This window comes from Chanos chanos, chromosome 8 (assembly GCF_902362185.1).
Source record: "Chanos chanos chromosome 8, fChaCha1.1, whole genome shotgun sequence".
NCBI lineage: Eukaryota > Metazoa > Chordata > Actinopteri > Gonorynchiformes > Chanidae > Chanos > Chanos chanos.
This window is the reverse complement of record NC_044502.1, coordinates 16,608,128-16,626,590: the sequence shown is the minus strand read 5'-3', so window position 1 is coordinate 16,626,590 and position 18,463 is coordinate 16,608,128. Positions and strand designations below refer to the sequence as shown.

The 18,463-nt window shown below is 42.1% G+C and overlaps 1 protein-coding gene across 1 annotated transcript in view; it reads right to left on the bottom strand.

Annotated features, from left to right (window-relative positions):
- The window catches only part of LOC115818585 (exostosin-1), a 184,012-nt gene extending 165,844 nt beyond the window's left edge, over positions 1-18,168 (bottom strand). The window contains exon 1 of the mRNA XM_030781996.1: positions 17,216-18,168. Within this exon, the coding sequence (XP_030637856.1) occupies positions 17,216-18,168 (953 nt within the window). The remainder of the gene's footprint in view (positions 1-17,215) is intronic.
- Between the last annotated feature and the right edge of the window lie 295 nt (positions 18,169-18,463).

Below are 18,463 nucleotides of genomic sequence, written 5' to 3'. Positions count from 1 at the left end.
TGAAACAAAAATCATTTAGAAATCATGTAGAAAGTTCTTTGAGTTTAACACTCATTATCAGCCTGTGCATCCAAATTTTCTTTTGTATTTTTCATAATAAACTTAACTAAAAACAAATTTGATTGATCATGACTAAAAAGAAACTGATTTAAAGTTGCCAAACATACCAGATATGGGCGGAAACACATTACACTAGACAAACCTAAACTCAGTTATAGGCCTAATTGAGCTACATTAGACAAAACATGCATAAACTCAATTACACAACTAATTAAACTGATGATTAGGTTTGCTAACTGTCCTGATAAAAAAATTGATTGTAAGCCTCTAGCACAGTGCAACAAATGTTACTCAAAAACAAGCCCAAAATTGATTTGGTTTTTATTTATTTATTCACTGGCCAATTCCTCTTCTTTGCCATTGGATCATTCCTCAAAGCTCCTCCCCCCTCTATGCCAAAAAAAGAAAGATGGCACGCACCAGTTTAAAGCTGAGATGTAATGGCTGTTTGACCAAAGCCCTGCTGAGTGGAGCAGCTTTCAAATGGAACTGCTAAAGAGTACCTAATCAATTCTCCTTATTTAATACTCAACTCAATTCATAATAATGATAAAAAAAAAACTCTGTCCCACAGAAACAGATGAGGAGTTTAAAAGGAGCCCCACACCTCCCCATCCACTCACACTATTAGTCATAAATGCTCTCTCACTCATTTACTCTGTGTGTGTGTGTGTGTGTGTGTGTGACAGAGAGAGAGAGAGGGGGGGAGAGAGAGAGAGAGAGAGAGAGAGAGAGAGAGGTCTGGGCAGCTAAGGGGCTTTTGTGTGTAATGTGTGTAAAGTGACAGGAGATGTGATGAACACCAGTCAGACCTGTCAGCACTGCTCTACTTCATATCTATACACACACACACACACACACACACACACACACATAGACATGAAGGCCGAGAATCTGAGTCTTACTCATTCTGTAAATAATCAACTGAGGTAGAGATCGAAGATGCAGCAAGCACATACACACACACAACTATGTGATGAAACACCTGTGTGTGTGTGTGTGTGTGTGTGTGTGTACAAGTCTCTGACAAAAGTATCTGTTTTGCTCACTTTCACAGAGTGTGGAAACAACAATCTGCACATGCACTCTCATATTCACATGCACGCTCACATACTTGCACACCCTCTCTCTCTCTCTCTCTCTCTCACACACACACACACAGGCAGCGTGGGATTGGGAATATTATTGTGAGATAAATATTGAATGAACAAATGAATAAATCATTGAGAGTCTCCCTACAGAGGAGTGAAAGAGAGAAACGTGTGAGTGAGTGAGTGAATACCTCAAGCAAGGTAGAAAGAAAACAGCAGGCTCTTAATTACACTCTAAAACTGCGGGTTAGCGTGTTTGTGTGTGTTTGTGTGTGTGGGTATGTGTGCATGTACATGTCTGTGAGAGACAGAGCAGGACAGTGTGTGTGTGTGTGTGTGTGTAAGAAAAAGAGAGAGAGAGAGAGAGAGAGCGAGCTAATGCAATATTTCTGATATTTTGTGTATTCATCCGTGCTTTCAGCAAAGCAGAAAAAGCTCAGTTTTTATCAAGAGATAAAGGTATATCTAAGCAAAAGGCACCAGAAACCTTTATGAACTCAACACTTCAGCACTAAACTTTACCAAACTCAACACTTCAGGACTGACCTTTACCAAACTCAACACTTCAGCACTAACCTTTACCAAACTCAACACTTCAGCACTAACCTTTACCAAACTCAAAACTTCAGGACTAACCTTTACCAAACTCAACACTTCAGCACTAACCTTTACCAAACTAAACATTTCAGGACTAACCTTTACCAAACTCAACACTTCAGCACTAACCTTTACCAAACTCAACACTTCAGGACTAACCTTTACCAAACTCTACAGTTCAGGACAAACCTTTACCAAACTCTACACTTCAGCACTGACCTTTACAGAACTCAACACTTTAGCACTAACCTTTACAAAACTCAACACTTCAGCACTAAACTTCACCAAACTCAACACTTCAGCACTAACCTTTACCAAACTCAACACTTCAGGACTACCCATTACAAAACTCAACACTTCAGCACTGACCTTTACCAAACTAAACACTTCAGGACTAACCTTTACCAAACTCAACACTTCAGGACTAATCTTTACCAAACTCAACACTTCAGCACTTACCTTTACCAAACTCAACACTTCAGGACTAAACTTCACCAAACTCAACACTTCAGCACTAACCTTTACCAAACTCAACACTTCAGGACCAACCTTTACCAAACTAAACACTTCAGCACTAACCTTTACCAAACTCAACACTTCAGCACTAACCTTTACCAAACTCAACACTTCAGCACTAACCTTCACCAAACTCAACACTTCAGGACTAAACTTCACCAAACTCATCACTTCAACACTAACCTGTGCTGGTAAAAAACCGCTTACGTTTTGTTCCTTTTGTCTCCAATGTTCCATTAAACTCTCCCACTTTTATCCATTCGTCGGGTGCAATTTTCTGACGCATGTTATAATGAAAATAAAAATGCATTATTGTTGTTCCTCTTGTTGAATTTATTTGCAAAATAGAATGAACATAAAACTGCAAAGATAAACTTAAAGTTAAAGTCCATCCAAAGTCTCACAGATTCCACTTGGTTGTGCAAATGCAGTCAAAGACTGTTTCCGCTCGGACCCGTCTATTCCGCTTGGCCCTCGTCACCGCACCATCTTAAATCAATTTTATTCCCGCTTCTCCTATAGAGGAACCCACTCATGAAATGATGAATGTACACTAAACAATAAACAACAAATGCAAGATAAATTCCATTACGATTTCAACTTAAATGTAAAACAGAATAAATAAATTCCATTATATTTTTAGGGGTTCTCATTACAAATCAAGATAAAGTAATGGCTCCTTCACTCAACACTTCAACAGAAACCTTTACCAAACTCAACACTTCAGCACTAACCTTGACCAAACTAAACACTTCAGCACTAACCTTTACAAAACTCAACACTTCAGCAGAGAACTTTACCAAACTCATCACTTCAACACTAACCTTTACCAAACTGAGCATTTCAGGGTTCAAAATAGCCAAATTCAGAAAGAAACCAATTTACTTTCCAATTTCATTAAGGTAGTAAATCTATGGAAATATCACAATTGTCCACTACAGAGTCATTCATAGATTAAAACATATTACAGTCAAACTGTATGGCAGTTTCCAGCTCTCTCACATCACTGATCTCCTTGTTTTATGGCGTCCATGGCCCTCCCTCCTTCTCTCTCTCTCTCTCTCTCTCTCTCTCTCTCCCTCTCTCTCTGTCTTTCTCACATACTTGCACACGCTGTCTCTCTCTCTCTCTCTCTCTTGCTCTCTCTCTCTCTCTCTCTCTCACACACACACACACACACACACACACACAATCCATGTGATCCTTAGCAAGCTGCGATATGACTGAACCTGCAGCTAATTCTCTGGCACACTCCTTCATTTAGGTGTTTTCTTATTCTGTGTGTGTGTGTGTGTGTGTGTGTGTGTGTGTGTGTGTGTGAGTGTGAGTGAGGAGGGGGTTGTGGGTGAGTATGAGAGAAACAAAGAGAATAAAGGAGAGCCAGGGATAGAGTGAGTAAAAGAGTAGGAGAGATGGAGAGACAGACAGATAGATACACCCCAGCATAAGACAGATGTGTGTTAAGGTTGAGAGCGATGTGTAAAGACAGGCCAGAGGGCTAGAGAGAAAAAAAATGACACTAATGCATTACTCTTTATTGCATTACAAACTGGAGAGGAGAACAGAGCTGTGTGTCCAGCCTCATAACAGCACATTAACTCTGACAAACCCGTTTTACACAGCCTTACAATAAACAGACACTGCCCCCCCCCTTCAAATTCACTCAAGGAATGACTGAATCTCCAATGAGACGTCAAAATTCAAAGTAATCGTCAACATTGGAGAAATCTTTTTTCTTGGAAATCGATGACAACCCGAAATTCCAATTTGAGTCTGTTTCAAGCATGACTGGTTGGAAAGAGCGATCTCTCTCTCTCTCTTCCTCTCTCTCTCTCTTTCTCCACTTTCTCCTGTCTCTCCCTCTCTCTTTTCTTGTTAGCCTGTTGAAATCTTCAGTCTTTCTCTCTCTCTGCCTCTTTAGTTCTTTTTCTCTCTCCCTCTCCCCCTCTCGCTCGTTTTCCTCGTCTGTCTCTTGAAAAGGCAGGGGAGATTCACAGCGCTGTGTGTAGCTCTATGTCTGTGTGGTAGTGGCAGGTTCCAGGCTCTGAGGACTGAAAGAAAAAAAAACAGCAGGCCAGCAAACACACACTGCTCTCACTCCATGCTCCTCAGACACGATTCCGTTTTCACAAGTATACATTACTGAGAGAGAGGAAGAGAGAGAAAGAGAAAGAGAGAGAGAGAGAGAGAGAGAGAGAGAGAGAGAGAGAAAGAGATGGATGGTAGAAAAGGGAGAGGACAGAGAGGGAATGAAAAAAGGAAAGAACCATCCTAAGAGAAGATAAGATCACTTTTCAAACTGTGCGCCAGTTGGCATCCCTCCCCACTCTCAAATTTGGCCTCCCCCTTTGGAGAGGCCCCAAAGTAGGTGATTAAAGGAGTATAAGAATTCAAATCAGTGAACAAAACAGTCCTTTGTGTGGTGGTAGAGGGGAACAGAGTGTAGAATCAAACTGTAAAGATGCAGAATCGGATTCAGAGTCAAAAAATGCACTAAGGAGTTTGCTATTCAATAAAAAGCCCTTAAATCCCCCCCTGTCTAACATAACTGAGTATTTGATGGACAGACAGGTTGTACCTGCTCAGGCAGTGGTTAGGCTGAATGACTGGAAATTGGTAGCAGGGAAAATATTTTTGACCAAAGACTAAAATATATCAAAAATATCCACTTATCCCAGACCCCAGAAAGAAACAACACCATTATGATAACAGTTAAGCGTATATATATACAAAAAGACATGTGCATATATATATATAAATATATATACACACACACACACACAAAAGTGAGCGTGTGTGTTTGTGCGTGTGTGTGTGCGTGTATGTGTGTGTGTGTATGTGTAAGAGAGTGTTGTTTAGTGAGATAAGAGAGCCTGAATGTACCCGTCTGATTTTGTTCAGAGATTGTTGTGATGGAGCATTGGGCTCTAACTCATACAGCTGTCTCACTTCATATCCTCTACACCATCTGTTACGCACGCACACACACACACACACACACACACACACACATACCAGATGATCCAACAATTCCGTGTCATTAGATTCCTCTGAGCAATGTGACCTATTGTGTGTGTGCGTGTGTGTGTGTGTGTTTATGTGTATATGTATGCCCTTGACATGTTACTAGCTTAAGCAGTACGTGTGTATGTGTGTGTGTGTGTGTGTGTGTCCATTTCTACTGTATAGAGCATATAAATATATTAATATGGACTCATTTTGCTGATGCTCCAATCCAGAGCAATTCACTGTCTTATGTCAAAGGTCACTCTCATCCTTGGAGAATAGTTCTTAGCTCTGGGCCACACCAGCGGCAACTCGTCACGCTTGGGAATCAATTCTGCAACCTTCCAATTTCCCTCGCCAGCAAAACCAGTAACAGCCATTAAAACACATTTCAAATGACTTTACTCTTCATGTCTCAGAGGTAGAGAATTCAACAGGTGGTTGTAACACTGGAAGGAACTGGGGTGTTAAATACGCACACACGCGCGCACACACACACACACACACAAATACAGTAATACATGTAAAAATGCATGTGCACACATGCATACACTGACATTGTGTAGAGTCCATGTGTTTGTGAGTCTGAGAGAGGGAATGTGTTTTTGTGTGTGTGTATGTGTGTATGTAGATTCCTGTGTCTGACACAAAACTGGATTCGGCCCAGAACAATAACATTTTAATTGGCACAAACAAAACATCCAGCTTCTCTCTCCCCCCTCTCTCTCTCTTTCCCCATCTCTCTCTCTTGCTCTCTCTCTTACTCTCTCTAATCTCTATCTATCTATATCTCTTTCTCTGGAGATATTCCACAGTCTCTGCATCTGCAACTCAGCAGGAACCACAAAGACAAGACAACCCCACACTGACAAACACACACACACACACACACACACACACACACACACACACACAGAAAATCTGATCCTGTATTCTCTACAGATAATCATTTCAATGACAGTGATATCCTTGCCGAGTGACACGCATTGTGTTCTAAGCAAGACAGCAATCAATATTCCTGATGTCAGCATGTGTACCCGTCTGCCTCTGAAATAAAGCCTAAAACAGCCCAAATCTGCCTCTCCTCCCCCCCCCCCCCCCTCTCTCTCTCTCTCTCTCTCTCTCTCTCTCTCTCTCTCTCACTCACACACACACACACACACGCATACTTGTACTTCTATCTTTGTGAGAACACTCATCGATAAAATGCGTTCCCTAGCCCCTTACCCAAACCTCAACCATTACAACTAAATACTTAACTCCAACCCTTACCCTAACCCTAACCTAAACCTAATTCTAACCTGAATCGTAAAAACCAAGTCTTCACCCTCAAACTGCCCTTTGAAGAGGTGAGGACCAGCTCACTTTCCCAAAACGTCCTCATTCCCAAGATCTAAAACCCAAACTGGTCCTCACAAGGATAGCTTTACAAGTACACACACACACACACACTGCAGCCACTGAGTCCTATCTGCTATAGCTAACATCTATATTTACTACCTTATCTTATGTACAATTGCAATCAATTTCCAGTGCATTTCAGCACTTGCAGACACAGTGGACAATTGTTTGAAACATGCTCTAATGCCCCAAACCGACAACCTTAAATTACAGACTAGAGAGAGAGAGAAAGAGAGAGAGGGGAACAGAGAGAGAAAGAGAGAGGGAGAGGGAGAGGGAGAGGGAGAGAGGAACTCTTGTTATTCCACAGATAACAACCTGCTCCCACTCTAGCCTCATCTACCTCAGCAACAGCCTTCCCTAAGGCGGTTCTGTCAGACAATATCACAGAGTTCTATGATGGAACACACAGGCATTCAAAAATATACAGACAATAATAACAGAATGGAAAAGAACAAACTGGTTCTGATTTTGGCCTCTCCGTGGTAGTATAAATAATCACTAGAAATGCAGCTAACCTAAACGTAGCTTACCTAAAGTAATCTCACAGGTTATTAGCACTAAACAGTAGAGATACTCTGAAATGGGGGGGGGGGGGGGGGGGGCACAGCTCACACAGTTACCAAATTTTACTTGAAATAAAAGTTTTACCAAAATGCTGATAATGGTACAAGTGTTTGAGAAGACTACTTATAAGCCAAGTAAAAGTTAAAATTCACAAAATGCTCTAATTTATTTTGCCCAGGAATAATGAAACACACACATTAAACTCACAGCCCACTGTTCATATCATGTTTTCAGCGAACTTAGCAATGCTTAGGGCTGTCCTCAGGTTTCAGCTCCTGGTGACATAAATACTGACTTCTGAAAAATTCAACTAAACTAAAAAAGCGTTTTAGCCTAGAAAAAAGTACTTTCTGCTTCCAAAAGAGCCTTCAAAAAACTCAAGCTTTATCAAAACCTTCCAGTCACATTTAAGAAGTGTCCAAAAACCACCCATTAACCTTCAGGAGACTTTCCATTTCAATCATAAACATATATCAAAATCATTTCTTAACACATTAGTTGCAGAACATTGTAGTAGCTTCCAGAAATGTCAAGACACCTTACACAAACACGCAACAAAATTACATACAAAAACCCATGGAACCCTCAGATAACCTCTACAAACCATCAAAGAAAGAATGTTTTAAACTTTCAAATAAACTCCATAAACCATCAAAACACACCTAAAAACCTACTTCACAAACTTCTGAGGACATTAATAAATATTTAAAAAACAGAATACTCAAACAAACACCTATGACCTTAAGTCAGTACCCACAAACCTTATTATACGACCTTCAAATGACCTTGACAAAAGTTCTTTCAGAAAAAACCCAGCAAACACAAGCAAACGTCACTCAGAGCCTCCTGCAAAACCCAGCAGTAATCCTCGCAAAACCACCAAATAATCTCTACAAATGTTCATATAACCTCCAAAAAAACTACCTTTATGTCATGATCAAGAGAGTTCACCCTCAAACACACACACTCACACTCACACACACACACACACACACACACATACACATTCACTCGTACTCAGACATGCATTCACACACATGCTGTGCACTCAATAAAACATTAGATTCACAACGAGTAACAGCCAACTGATATACATACTCAAAGAGACAGACAAAGAGAGAGAGAGAGAGAGAGAGAGAGAGAGAGTTGAATACAGGCTTAGAAGCTGCAGCAGTATCAGATGGCTTCAGAAGCCTGCAGATGAATCGATCAGTCCTGTTTCTCTTCTTAAGGGCAAGTCTACAGCACGAAAACACGTCTCCAGAGAGATATGCCCGAGTGGGTTTTTACAGGGGAGATTTCCCCGGCACACACACACACACACACACCCCTGCTGTGACATTATTATCTCGCCTGCGATACAAGGTCTGGTAGAAGAACACACAAGAAAGAAGAATACTCCCCCTCCACATACACACACACACACACGTACCACCTTCCTCCTCTACCCCATAATGCCCAACAAGGAAAGACCACTCTACCTACAAGAGTGAGGTTAGGGGTAGATTTCAGAATGAGGCATCAAAGGCAGCGTGGAAGAGGTGGCCCTGACCTATACTGTCTGTCACTGGCCCTGTCCTGTGACCATAATCTCTCACCTTTCTGCCAATGTAGGAGGAAACTTAAAAAAAAAAAGACTGATTTCAGGGAGTGAGAGAAAGGAACAGGCTATCAGTAAGGGTCAGACAATGGCATTTTACACCTAGCCCCCACACTCACCTGCCTCGTGCACGGCAGAGAATCAGAAAGGCTTTCAGTCACTCTCTCTCTCTCTCTCTCTCTCTCACTTGTGTTGCCACCTCACAAATCACCTTGGCGATATTCACCTTGTCGGCGCTGAGACTGGCTGGCCTTGCCTGTCGTTCTTACAAGCACCTCTGTCCCCTCCGGAGCACCTCCTATTAAAATGCAGAGGCAGGTAACGTATGGAGACAGCTAGAGAGAGAGAGAGAGACAGAGAAAGAGAGAGAGAGGGTGGGGGAGAAGGTCCTTTCTTTTTTCTTTTATTTTTTAAATGTATCGGGTTTCCTTAAGCAGTACTCATGTGATGCCCAAACCTGGGGAGACACCTGAAGAAGGATTTCCAGATTCTCAGGCTGTCAGTGGATGATAAGCATTATCTCCACCTGTTGAAAATGCATGAAGTGAAAATCGTCTATCGTAGTGTACTTATATAAAAAAAAAAAAACACATTAACAACATCCCCGTGTATCAGCCACCGCAAGGGAAAACTCTGTGCTCTACACATCTAGAAATCTAATACACAAGCTTCAGTAATATTCTTCTGCAGCTTACGTGAACCTAGAAAACAGCCTGTAGCTGAGAGAGAGAGAGAGAGAGAGAGAGAGAGAGAGAGAGAGAGAGCGAGAGAGAGAGAGAGAGAGAGAGAGAGAGAACAAAAAAAAAAAGATGGAAGGAAAAGAAAAACAAAATGAAATTGGAGAGAAATAAAGTCCAATCGGAGTTGATTGATTGTTGACTCATTCGAAATAACAGCTTCTTTGATGAGGTAATGAAAGCAATGCTCACAATCAAAGCCCACAGTGCCCCCCCCCCCCCCCCCCCCCGAAAAGAAATTCTGCTGAGAGAGCTATTGATATGGCTGCAAATCAAATTGCTGGTAAACAAATGAGAAAAGCTGTGTAGCAGGGGGCAGGGAAAGAAGGAATATATATGTGTGTGTGTGTGTGTGTGTGTGTGTGTGTGTATATGTATATATATATACACACACACACACACACACACACACACACACACACACAATCATACACATACATATATATGGGTTTTTTTCCTCTGGCAAAACTAATGCTGTCAAAAATGCTTATAAAGCTGCTCAAAGATGCTTTATGCTTTTTGCATTTTCATAATTAGGGTCAATGACCCATAATTCCATTTAGACAGAATGATGAATTTGTGAAGCTTGTCATTTGGCATTGAGGCAATAAATAAAGACCTTTTCTTTCTTTTTTTTTTTTTTCCAGCCACGGGAACAAAAATGGAGCTTAGCAGTGGACACTTGAGAATCTCTCTCTCTCTCTCTCTCTCTCTCTCTCTCTCTCTCTCTCTCACCCATTAAGCACACAGAGATATCACAACTCAACTCATTTGTCACCGACACGTTTTTGATTAATAAAAACGTTGAGTACAGCAAAGAGTTTTCAAATCATTTCTCTAATTCTCCATTAACAGAATTGCTTTATTTTCACAGCTTCTGCCTCTCCTTTCACATTCATCTCAAAGTTAAAAAAAAAAACAAATAAAAAATAATAAAATAAAGGAGAAAATAAGCTCTTTTGCTCAAAACTCAGACATCTTCCAGTGGTTCAGTGCTTCTGTCATCTATAAAAGCATTTAAAAAAAAAAAAAAAAAAGAAAGAAAGAAAGAAAAAAAAAAAGCAGGCTTGTCTGGTTTGCGTTTGATGAAGTGACATGCAGGCAGGATACATTAGAAATGACAGGAGACGGTGAGAAAGCTTTATTCATGGAAGTGTCACTCTTCATAAACTGGGCCATAAAACTCACTGGGCGCAGCCTGTCCCCATAACCCAGCGGAGGGGGACGTACCAGACCACCTCCAGGTGGGAATTTCAGTCACGCCTGTCCCCACCCACCCACCCACACACACACACACACACACACACACACACACACACACGCACACACGCCATTTAAAGAGCCAGTGCTAGCTGCCCTTCTCGCCAAAATATTGATTCATAGTTTTTCCTGTTCTTAATTCTGTGCACACACTCATAGGAAAATACCCCTTAGAGTGACCCTGCAGAGAGAAAATCACACACACTTCTCAGCAACTGAATTCTTTATAATCCTTTACAATTCTACAGTGTGAATGAGTGACATAAGCAGGCTGGGTGAGTGAGTGAGTGTGTGCGTCTGTGTGTGTGGGAGAGAAAGAGAGAGAGAGAGAGAGAGAGAGAGAGAGAGAGAATGTGAGAGTGAGTGAATTTGTGAATGAGTGAGTAAAATGGTCGTTTGACTGAATGAATGAGTGAAGTTAGTAGACAGAAGTGAGATTCTGTGCTATTCAGTCTCAGGTGTCTGGTTAAGGTCAAGGACGGAGTGTTAAGTGTCCTTCATCTTTTCATCTCAGCTTATCAGTTCCTCTGAGTCATCATGAGAGTCACTGGTCCCTCACATTACACACACACCTCGGGATCGCCAACACACACACGCAGACACACACACACACACACACACACACACACACACACAGACACAGAGCCATTAGCTGGCCTTGTCACTTCACACTTAACACAGTGTTAAGTATAACCATTCCAACAAAGGCCTAAGAGGTGTCTGCAGTAAAGGGGGGGATTCAGCTGCTCAGTGGTCAGTTACACATTTCTTTACAGTGGGAAAGAGCTTTTACATCATAGACATTTGATTTATTCATCTTAAAATCAATAAAAAAAGCCTCACGGGTGCATCATGGGTAAAGGACTTTTTGGCCCCTTGAGAGCTTGAACACTATCAATCAGAGCTGGCCAATAACTTTTGACATATTTCATCTGTTGTTCGACAAGAGGGTGAGCGAGAGAGAGAGAGTCAGTGAGAGACAGAGAGAGAGGGGGGGAGAGAGATAGAGAGAGAGAGAGAGAGAGAGAGAGAGAGAGAAACAGATGTAGAAAGACAGGACAAAGAAACAAGGCTTTGTGTGTGTGTGTGTGTGTGTGTGTGTGTGTGTGTGTGTGTGTGTGTGTGTGTGTGTGTGAGACAGAGAGTGTGAGACTGAGTCGAGTCCAACTCTTCTATTACTTTTTCCATCCGACTCAAATGCCAAAGGCAGGGAACACTGACTACCAGCATGACGGCCAAGACCAGACTCCTGCACTTAATATGGCAAAGAGATCACGAAGGGTCTACAGTGAACATATCTGACATTGTTTCCTGACCAAACCAATTTCTTCATGCCAAGCAGATTACTCGCGTCTGTGTGAGGAATCCTGGCGATGTTTTCTCAGTGCATGTAAGGTATAAACTAAAGCAACTCTACCTGTCAAGTTATTTTTGTCAGCGAAGATTAGACCCCGGTTACAAAACCCAACAATCCACTCCTCAACTGATAAAGCTTAAATAATTTGAGGAGTATAATGTAGAGAGGTCCTCCTTCAGACCCTGGCCAAATAAAACCGTGAAAAAATAAATAAATAAATAAATAAATAAAAATGTTATCTTGAGGGATGGAACTGAAAGCACAAATCATAAATTCATTTTAATGTACAGAAATGAAGAGGCCCATTTAGAGTGGTTTGGTGCAATGTGCTTTAAAGACAGTAATTCCATTTTCTGAAATTCTCCTTCCTTTTTTCCTGCTGAGGAGACCGTTAAATGTCAATCACTCCCTAAGGACCGCCCGCTGTTCCAACACCTTGCTGTGATTGGTGCGTCATGTTTCTCATTTGCATAAAATAATTGTATGCATCCATTAGGTTTACCTGACACAGACACTCTAGGGCGTCTATTTATACAACCCTCCAGAGTATGACCCTTCACTAGTTTTCATATGCCCATAAACCCATTCTGATTAACAGTCAATTTAAGCATAAAAAGGCTTTAATGTCCCAAAGTAATCCCAAAGTATTATCAAGGTGTTGATCAAGTAACCACTAGGGTATCTGCGCTGACCCCTAACACGCAGTACATTGTACAGTGTGTGATATGATGGACAGCTTTATCCTGAGATGAGTCTTGTGTCTAAATTCAATTTTGACGGTTCTTTTCTAGCTAAATGTGAGATATGTTTGACAAGTGTGGTTTTGTCATGTGACTCACAGTACAAACCAAACACTATGCGGCTGGCTAGCTTCCAGAGCTTTCAGAGAGAACCTGCTCAACCCTACCCTTTTTGCGTAACATTCTTTTAGAGATGGCATCGTTTTATGAAAGAAAAAGCACTGGCTAATCTGTGCTCTGGTGGAACCTGGATTCCTCTGAAACTGTGCAGTATTAAAAAAAGAAAAAAAAAAAACTTCTTTCAAAAAACAAAAAAAAAGAAAAGTTTTTTTTTCTCTCTCTCTCTCTCTCTCTGGCTGACCTGAATATGGTAGAGGGAGGAATAGTCTCTTCCTGTGAGTCTGTCTATGTCAGAGAAAATCCTTTTAACTGTGCAAGCAATTCACTCGGAAGAATTAAAATAGACTGGAACCAAAGTGTGGCAAACTCAAGCTTCTTTACCAGCAGGATACGGTGAAAATGACACCAACAAACAGAGATGTCTGTGGCAAAACGCTCTCGCTTCAACTGCTGTTGAGGAAACTGCTCAATTTCACATCAGTAACTCGTATAACTTAAAAAATGAAGCACCAGCATGGCAGCTAATTCCGTTTTCAGTCTTTGCTGAAATTGACCGACCAACAAACAGACAAATAAACCAAAAATATTTTTAAAAAAAAGAAAAGAAAAGAAAACATGATCTGCAACACCAGATTCAAGCTAACTTAAGGAAAAAAAGCCCTATAATTCATCATACGTGGAATAATTTGTTGACATTTTTCTCCCTATCTTTTCCTCCCTAGATATTCAGAAACTGTGGGGTTCTCATTATGGAAAAGGTGAAACATGGGAATAGTTCGACAGATTACACTTTTCACGGGACAAATAGGACCTAACTAGCTCTCTCCCAGCAGGTACACTCATTAGAGTTGTTCCAGGCACCGATTCACAAACCATTCTGTCACACTCTCCACAGAACATCTGGAGGAGCCTGCAAAGCAGAAACAAATTACCACTAAATGCCTGGGTTTTCTTCCCTTCCGGTAAAAGCATTTCATCTCATTCCAGAGGAGAGGTGTGTGTGTGTGTGTGTGTGTGTGTGTGTGTGTGTGTGTTTACGTGAGTGAATGAATGAATGTGTGCGTCTGTGCATATGTGTGTGTGTGTGTGTGTGTGTGTGATGGTGTGTGTGTGTGTGTGTTCGTATGTGTGTGTGCATGTGTGTGTGTGTGTTCGTCTGGGTGTGGGTGAGTGTATTTTTGTGTTATCCAAGCCTTTAATTGAATGATTAAAAGATATGATTGGCTGATGAATCCTCACACCTGTTTGTCAAAGCCTTCATTAGGAGCTCACTGAGGAGTTTTCAAATGGACCTGACGGACAGCGTTTGCCTCCAGCACAACCCAGGGCTTATGGCAATCTCTCCAATTACCAAACCATAATAAGAGCTCAGAAACTTTAGTCTAGAGGGAGACATCTGAACCAATAATTCAGTTGTCAGTTTGTAAACGACACTCAAACCCTTTCTGAGCGTTTTGTGGCCCGGTGGTTTTGTTAGTGTCTTAATGGCTTGCTGGTTCTGTACATGAAATATCATGGATGGTGTACCGATATCTGGCGATTGGTTACTTTGAGAGACTGGCCATTCAAACAGTGATATAAGTTCAACATCAAATTTCTTTCTTGTCAAATACAGACGCTGTCTTCACGCATTTCCACTCGAACTCTTAGTTTATCGAAGATTTCGGGGACACAGAAATAAAGAGATCTAAACCAGATCCATAATCACTTCCTCCTTTTGTCTGGTTTCTGAAGCCAGAAGAGCAGTGTGTTAATCGCTCACACTAATTAAAACACAGTGGAGGCAACACTCATGGAGCCGGCGTGATGGATCTGTAGGAGGCATCCAGCAGAGAGCAGCTCCAATTTAGAGCCTATCGATACATCTTATCAGCAGGGTCTCTCTCTCTCCACAGCCAAGCGAAATCAACAGCGGGCCACACAAAGAGGTCCAACAAAGAGAGTTCCGAGAGAGGGGGAGATAGAGAAAGAAAGAGAGAGGGAGGCAGGGAGAGAGGGAGGGAGAGAGAGCGAGAGAGAGAGAGAGAGAGACTCCTCGGCCACCAGATAATGAAATAGCGGCGTTCATGAATCTATAAATAACAACGGCTTTTCGGCGTTTGATGTGTGGGTTCTGCTCAGCCCGTGCTGAGGGAGAAAGAGAGGACTGGGTTGTTATCACTGTACAGTCCAGCTGTATGACTTTAATCCACCAAAGCCTAGCAGGGGATCTGAACTTTCCCCCCATGCTCACTCACAGCTTAATTCAATTGAAGACCAATTATTGACTATTCTGCAGCCACTTTGAAATCCCTTTCAACTCATTTTAAGTGAAAGTGGCTGTTGGTCAGGACCTTCAGTCATTATGTCGAATATGCACAACACCAGACAAATTGCTCAGTTTTAGACATATACAGTGAAGGCCAGGCCACCCTGTGTGTTATCTCCTTGTTAATCATGATGGTTATAGAGCAGGTTTTCCATAGTATTCTCTCTGTAAACTGATGTTCTGCTAATTGGCTGACTCACTCCCTACCTCTCTGTCCCACACACAATGTATGTTGGGTCTAACTGTTCTACTAGGCTGTTGTCCTGCCTGTCATTAGTCTGGTAACTAAACTGTGTTGTGCTTTTAGAGATTTCACTTGGCACTAGTCTAACTATTCATATGTCCGTGGACGGATGTGCAATAATTCATTTATTTGTTTCTCATTCGCTTTTTCATTCACGAATCCATTTCCCTAATGCATTCATTCTTTCCTTCATGAGCCCAATCATTCTTAATCCTTCCATCCATCCATCCATCCATTCTTTCATCGCTCAAGTCTAATGTGGGGTTTTCTGTTCATTTGAGATTTTGTGATTGCCTCTTGGGTTCCCTGTGCTTAGGCTAGAAGATCATCAGGCTTTTTTTTTTTTTTTCCCCAGGACACAGAACGGAGTTACAAAAAGCACTGTCATAGGCTCTCACAGAACGCATTCCCTCCGGAAACAATCCAATCATCTCCCACCACCTGTGGGACCCTGCCACAAACAAACAGCACTGGATACGGAAACAACAGGGCGGGACTGAGGCCTCTGCAGCTTCAAACGCTAATCTGGGTATTGCCAAAGATGACACCAATTCTCTCTTCCCAAACATGCCCGCTCCGTCACAGTAGACGGCGGTGGAAACACAGTCACACAATATAAATCAGACCCAACCAAAACAATGCAGGTCAGCCCTTCCCATGGGCCAGCAGGTTAAATGAGGCAAGTTTAACGGCAATGCACGCTTCCGAAATGGATTAACGATGGCTTATGGTCATTTTCACGCCGGAGCCGAGGAGAATCGCTCGACAGACTGTGTTTACCGTTTGTTTTAAAAAGAGCCGTGACTAGAGCATCCTCTGATTTTTAACTAGCACTGTGACAGACCCTTTTACTGTGATGTCTTCTATAGTCTGCCTGCAAAGAGCTTATACACTAAACAGATTTTAAACCTATTTAAAACTACTGTCACTTCTACTTTGAGGTATATGAAAAAAAAGCTGTGAGGTTTTGAGTGCAACATATGCGTTTTCATCACTTCAGTCTGGTCTTTCTCGTATCAAAGAAAGAAACTTAAAAAGGAAATTGTTTTATTCATCTTAAACTCCCCCCCCTTTTTTTTTTTTTTTTGCTGGTTGCTGACAAACTTGTTTCATTTTGTCACATGTCTGGGCAGAACAGCTTTGTAATGGAGAAAGCTTTCTGTACACAGACCCTCCCTAGTGCTTTGTCACTGCGTTTTCACTCGACTGCTGAGAGAGGCAACACGAATTCACTTTATAGACATATTCCCACGGTAACACAAATCCACTTTATGGCACAAAACTAGCACCTCTAAACTTAGAAAAAAAAAAAATACAGTACATTGCTGTCGTCCCTGTTTTTCTCTTGGTGCTACTCTCTTTTTCAGTTTAACCTTTTTCTGTCCTAACAGTTTAACAAATGACAAAAGTATTGCAAACAATTTTGTGAGCAGATGACAAGTAGAATGTTTCGTCAATAACCCGCCGTATAATACAGCAAACACATCGCCAGTATTCAGTTTTTAATTGGTTATTAACAACGGAACACAATTAACCAACAAACCACTTAACAGTCACCATTTCTGTAAACCATAAACCAGCTGGAATGGAAAAATAGCACATGTGACTTACTTTGAGTATTCTTCATTGTCTTTGTCACACCTTGGATCCTTATGTTTTTCCCAGTCTTTCCCATGTTTACACGTAGTCAGTAAAATAATATCATCTCCATTGTGAATATGATACAAAGCATTTCTGGTCTCTGAGCCAATACCAGTTAGATACCTCTTCCCTTTGAAAACCAGTAAATATTTCCTTGAGGGAGGGATGTTGTTGGACGTTAAATAACCTCTGTCACCTCCTTTTTGAGGATGGTCTTTTGAGAAAAGAGGAATAGACACATCAAAGTGCGGTCTAAAGTTATCCACATCAATGCTGGCTTTGGCTAATATGGCCTGGCCAATATCGAAGCCCAGCTCTTCTGTGTAGTCAGGCCATGTGCCGGAGTAGAGGTTGAAGATGAGATGGTTTCTCCCCTCATTCCACAGAGGGAGGCTCTGGATTCTCGCCCTTACGTTGTGGACGTACTGAGCGGAGAGCTGATCTCTGTCCAACGTGTCAATGCCCAGGACAAACAAGCATGCCTCGTTGGGGTCCGTGGTGTAAAAACGAGACTCCTGTATGGCTGACAGAATCTTCTGGTAGCTCTCCGAGACCTTCTCATTCTTCTGGAGTGGATAAACGTAGACTTTGAAGGCGTTTTCGCAACGTCTGAAGTCGAAGCAGGTGTCCATCCGACAGCGTCGGCTCTTGTAGATGTTGTTGCGGATCTCTCGGCGTTCCCGTGGCGACGTGTGCTGGTGCAGTAGCTGTGGGCCATCCACTTCTTGTTCTGCCCCATCCAGGTAGGTCTGCAGAGGGTGGTTCCAGTCGGGCCAGTGCTGTCTGGGCAGAGCCGGGTTCTGAGAGATCGTGTAGAGGTGCTTCTGGTGTTGAAACTCTCCAACCTGCAGAGCCCACAGGTAGGCAAGCAGCAGAAGACTGGCCCCTACAGACACAAGCAGGTACCTCTTCTTGGCCTGCATGTGTGCAGAGGGGCGGGCGGGGGCCGCACAGCCGCACAGCTGAAAGAGAAGGAAGGCAGCAAGGACCACTCTCAGCCCACGAGGAGAAATCTCATCCCAATGCTAGCATGCTGCTGGTTGTTCACAAAGCACAGTGCCTGCAGAGAGCAGAAAGAGAGAGAGAGAAAAAGAGAGAGGGAGAGAAAGAGAGAGAGAGAGAGAGAGAGAGAGAGAGAGAGAGAGAGAGGAGACACACATTTATAGACTAAGCCTGAGTTCAAATATACACATTTGTTGTCCCATTTGGTAAACAGAT